Here is a 5,000-nt window from a genome sequence, read left to right on the forward strand (position 1 = left end):
GTCATTATCATGCTCATCATAATTATCATTTACATCCATCGAGCCTGCCTCGTTCCCTTTTACCTATAGTATTTCCATTTACAAATGTCTTTTCTCCTCAATTCTAAAAGTTTAATTTTGGAAGCCTCACTCCCACCCCTTCACAGTACTTTTCACCGACAAGGCATCCAATATCAGTAGGAGATTATCAGATTTTGTTTCTACACTTAAAGGTGACGAAAAAAATATATATAAAAGCTGACGTGATGCCACTAAAATTCGTATCATATTTGAAACTTTTAGTCATAGGCGAAAGGAGTGTACAAACAGAATTTTACTGTATAGTGACTCTGGAGTACTGTACACTCAACTCCACTCACAGTTCATCCCATACAAAAAAAATAATGATTACGAGGCGGTCGAGGAAAAGAACGCATGCATCCTTCACCATGCGCAAGCTCACTAGTGAAATATATGTCACAGATATGGATCGCAGATTTTACAACACGAAACATTGAGACAAGAATAGGATTGTTTGCCCAGCAAAGGAAAAGTAATTAAACCGTTTTCTTTAACACCCACGAAAATAGATACCCGTTTGAAGCGTTACAAAATAATAATAAATAAAAATAATGATGATAGATAGATGTTATATATAAGCATATATATACATATATATACATAGACATACATACACACATATACATACATATATGCATACATATATATACATACATATATATTATATATATATATATATATATATATAGAGTATATATACTATATATAATATATATATATATATATATATAATATAATGTATATAACGTATATATAACATAATATATGTATATATATGCATATACATACATATATATATATATACATATATTGCATATACATACATGTATAATAATATATATGTATAAATATGCACATTATGCATATATTACATCATATTATTACTATACATGTACTTATATGATTATATATATATATAATTATGATATATGTATATAATGTATGTTATATATGTATGTCATATATGAATATATGTATATGTATATATATTATGTGTATTTATTATATGTATATATATATATGTCATATATATGTTATATATATATACCATATATCACACATATATATAAACATATACATGTATATACATATATATAGACATACATATATAGACACTAAACATAAATACATACCTAAACACACACACACACGTGTGCATTAAGAATTCATTTCAGTTATATAATAATAAAAAAAGACATATGTGTCGAACATTTGTGTGAATGATTCAGCGTCTATAAATATTAGTTATCAGGTTTTTAGCTACTCATAAGCGTACTACCAATAGCTCTTTTCTCTGTACAGTGGTTTGAAAAAAAACGACACAAAATACCGAAAAGGACAGCTTTATTGCAATGTGCATCCACTCTAAATATAGTAATAATAATAATAATAATAAATGTGTTAATAACGGCTACCGCCAACGGTGAGCGTAAGCAGACAGGTTTTACTCGTCTGTGCCTGGGATGATGTCGAACAGCTCCTCGTCCACGTGCCAGTTGTGCTCTCTGGGAACAGTAAAGAACGACGATAATTAGGAGTAACTATGGATGGATGGGATAATGATGATCACAAATATTATTTTCATTATCATTAATATCCTCCCCCTCCTTTTATTATTACTATTATCATTATTGTTATTATTTTTATTTATTATTATTATTTTTATCATTACTATTATTATCATCCTCATTATTATTATTATCATCAATATTATTATTATTATCATCACCATTATTATTACTATTATTATCACCATTATTATCATCATCATCATACAATTAACGTTGTTACTATCATTATTACCACTATTATTAACTTAACACCATCTTTTATAACAGAAATAGTAACAATTAAGATGATTATGATGGTATATGAAGAGATGGTGAATAAGAATAGTGATGATAATGATGATAATAATAGTAATAGTAACTGTTGATGATGATGACGATGATGATAATAACGATATCAAAAAGATTAAAACAATAGTAATTAATAACAAGAAACACTAATAACAACATCAACACAAATGATTATGATTGTCCAGGTGAGAGGGATGTTTTGAAGGCAAAGTAATTATTTTGTTTTCGTTTCTGCTTTCGGTAAAGCTAATTTGTCTTTGGGATAATAGTGAAGGTATTTAGCCTAGAAGTAATTGCCATCGGGTGCTCTCTCTTCTGGAAATTGCTTTTGTAAAGCTATTAACATTCATTTCTTTTTAAATTGTCATGTTCAATTATCGTGGTAAATTTAACGAATTAATTTGTTCAACACTCATTTTACAAAAAACATTATTGTGAATTTTATCATATACACTATAAGAAAAATGGAATTTGAAATCCTTATAGAACTGGTTAGTAAGATCGAACAAAGAAATCAAAGGCGCGCGAGTGTCACCTTGATGCTTTAAAACCGCGTCGTCACACACGAACATGAAGGTCCTTTTTACCTTTATCTATCCCCCCCCCTACTCGCTTAATATTTTTTTCTTTTATACACGTAAAACAATTTCAAATCCTATCCTTGATCCTGTATCCTCTACTCGTAACCACAGGATTCCATTGAATTACAAATGAGAAATTTCCACGTTACGCTAGCGCACAAATAGCGCTCACAGTGAAGTGTCAGGAACAAAGCCGGTCGATTTGTGGTTTCGGTGCCGTTCCGGGTTTGGAAGCCGAAGCCTATCCGACTGTAAATTGGAGAGATCTATGCCTAACGCGAGATAAGATTTTTTCTTGGTTTTCTTTTTTTGTATCACAAAAGGCAAAGTCGTAAAAAAGTGTTAAAAGAGTCATAAAATGTCTGTATTAACTCTTAATGATCATGTTCATATTTTGTGTTTTTAGTACATGCCACATTAGTCTCTACTTTTTAAAATATAAAAACAAAAATAATAAGTAAAACAAACCTTGACGTTACAAAAAAAAATCTAAACAAAATATAAACGAGAAAAGTCTTGCGATTCTTAATACTATCACTAGTACTCGACCTCCCCATTCTACAGCTTCACCGACATACATTTTATCCAATGTTTCTTCAACCCCTACTCAGCACGTCTACTCACCCGATCTCGCGGCAGGAGTCGTGGCTGATACCAACGAGAGCGGAATGGTCGACCTTGGCAGTGTCCAGGAGACGGCGCACCTGAAAAGGAAATGGAGAGAGCTGCAACGGCAAGGTCATCACGCACCTGACCGATATGTGTGGAATTTGCATGTTATATCTTATGCATGGCGAGAATCTGCACTACTGTGCCATTTTGGTTTGAGCGAGGTCGCAGGGTTTGAGTCAATGTCTGTTGAAGCAATTTGTATACTGGTGGAACATAGAAGGATTGATATGGACACATGCAGGGATCTACGAATGAAGGGAGAGAGGGGAACGTGTGAGATAAGAGAAACGAGACAAAAGCATTGTGAGAAATAGTGAGACTGAGAAGACACCTTAAAGAGATAAATATAATAATAAAAAATAATATTCCGAGAAGCGTTCATAACATTAAATAAAAATAGGTATAAGCTTTCCACAGAAGCTCACCCGATCGAGGAAGAGCTCATCAATGGCCTTGGTGCGGGAGAGGATAGCGACGGAGCGGCGGTGCAGCAGACCCGCGCGGTCGCACTCGAATACAGCCATATAAGAGTTGTAATCCGTGTCGAAAACGACGAAATCGGCCTTGCCAGTGATAGCTGTCGACGATAAAGTTTATTTGTCAGCTGGTGATCAGTAGTACCAATTAAAAATACCCGCTACTCAAAACAATTATAAGATGACAAACACACAAATATCTGTACTTACACGTAGGCCAGCGGATGCGCATCTTCGCCGGAACTTCAAGGTTGGGAATGTCGATGACGGCCGAGATGGCGTGAGTGTGGTTCACGTTGAACACATCCAGAACGGCGAGCTGTCGAGTCTCCTTCAGGACGATGGTGTCAGGCTCCGTTCCACGAGTCATGTTCCACACCAGGCAAGTGTTATCCACGATATCGGAGAACATGTGGATCACATACCACTCGCCCAGGATCTACGCGGAAGGAACGAGGCGCTTGAGATGTGGTTAACAAGACTTATTTTATTTACAGGCAAATAATCATCAAATATGACAATGCTGAAGAGTAACAAAATTTTAATACCGTGATAAAGCTGACGGTAAGAATATTGCCAATAATTAATACATCTCTCCATAATTCTCTTGGGTATATTATAACGTCTTGGTTAAATATGATTGACGTTGCCAATTAAAAACAAATTAATAAATAAACTATGGGATGGATATTTTTATTGGTATGTCAATATAAATATAGTACCCGTTCCTTCTTATATAAATAAAGATAAACAGATAGAAAATGAGATGCAGTAAATAAAGCTGACAAAATGCATTCGTCATGTGGGTCAGCATACGATCTCTCTGTGCTCTGCCACTTATATATGTCAGCCCCTAAAGGTCATTACACTACATCGGCGAGCACAGTAACTCGTCAAAGATCACTCGAATCATGACTAGCACCTGCCTTGATTTTTTCGTAGCTGTTCTTTAAAAGTCATTTCATATATAATCTCCTTGTTGTATTATCCGCCGAGTCATGTTTGATATGTGAAAAGAAAGAACTTAAAAAATCGACTCTTAAAAAAATAACTATTTGTCATCTGAAAGAAAAGAAAAAACGAAAAAGATTATCCTCATTTACGACCAGCCTCATTATACTTACCTTGTCGATGGAGAGGTTGGGGTAGGGAGTCACCTCAGGACAGGTTCGGCCGAGGTGCAGGGTGTGAGACGAAGCGCTCGCCACCAGAACGGCCAAACTCAGCAACACGCGCCTGGAGGGAAGAAGACAGTTGGTAAACAGTAGTATTCATGGGTAGGGCGTGTGGGCGGTGGAAGAGGGGTATGGGGAGGGAGGATACAGGGAAGGGGTGTGTGTACGTGTGATGGG

General features: G+C 35.0%; 1 protein-coding gene across 1 annotated transcript in view; it reads right to left on the minus strand.

Moving 5' to 3' along the window:
- Window positions 1-1,386: 1,386 nt before the first annotated feature.
- LOC119581518 overlaps window positions 1,387-5,000 on the minus strand; it is a 4,595-nt gene continuing 981 nt past the window's right edge. Inside the window, exons 2-6 of the mRNA XM_037929710.1 lie at window positions 4,773-4,884; window positions 3,859-4,087; window positions 3,598-3,749; window positions 3,125-3,204; window positions 1,387-1,565 (exon numbers count right to left, since the gene is read on the minus strand). Coding sequence (XP_037785638.1) covers window positions 1,505-1,565; window positions 3,125-3,204; window positions 3,598-3,749; window positions 3,859-4,087; window positions 4,773-4,884 — 634 coding nt within the window. The 3' untranslated portion in view covers window positions 1,387-1,504. The remainder of the gene's footprint in view (window positions 1,566-3,124; window positions 3,205-3,597; window positions 3,750-3,858; window positions 4,088-4,772; window positions 4,885-5,000) is intronic.

The sequence above is a fragment of the Penaeus monodon genome, chromosome 2 (genome assembly GCF_015228065.2).
Source record: "Penaeus monodon isolate SGIC_2016 chromosome 2, NSTDA_Pmon_1, whole genome shotgun sequence".
Taxonomy (NCBI): domain Eukaryota; kingdom Metazoa; phylum Arthropoda; class Malacostraca; order Decapoda; family Penaeidae; genus Penaeus; species Penaeus monodon.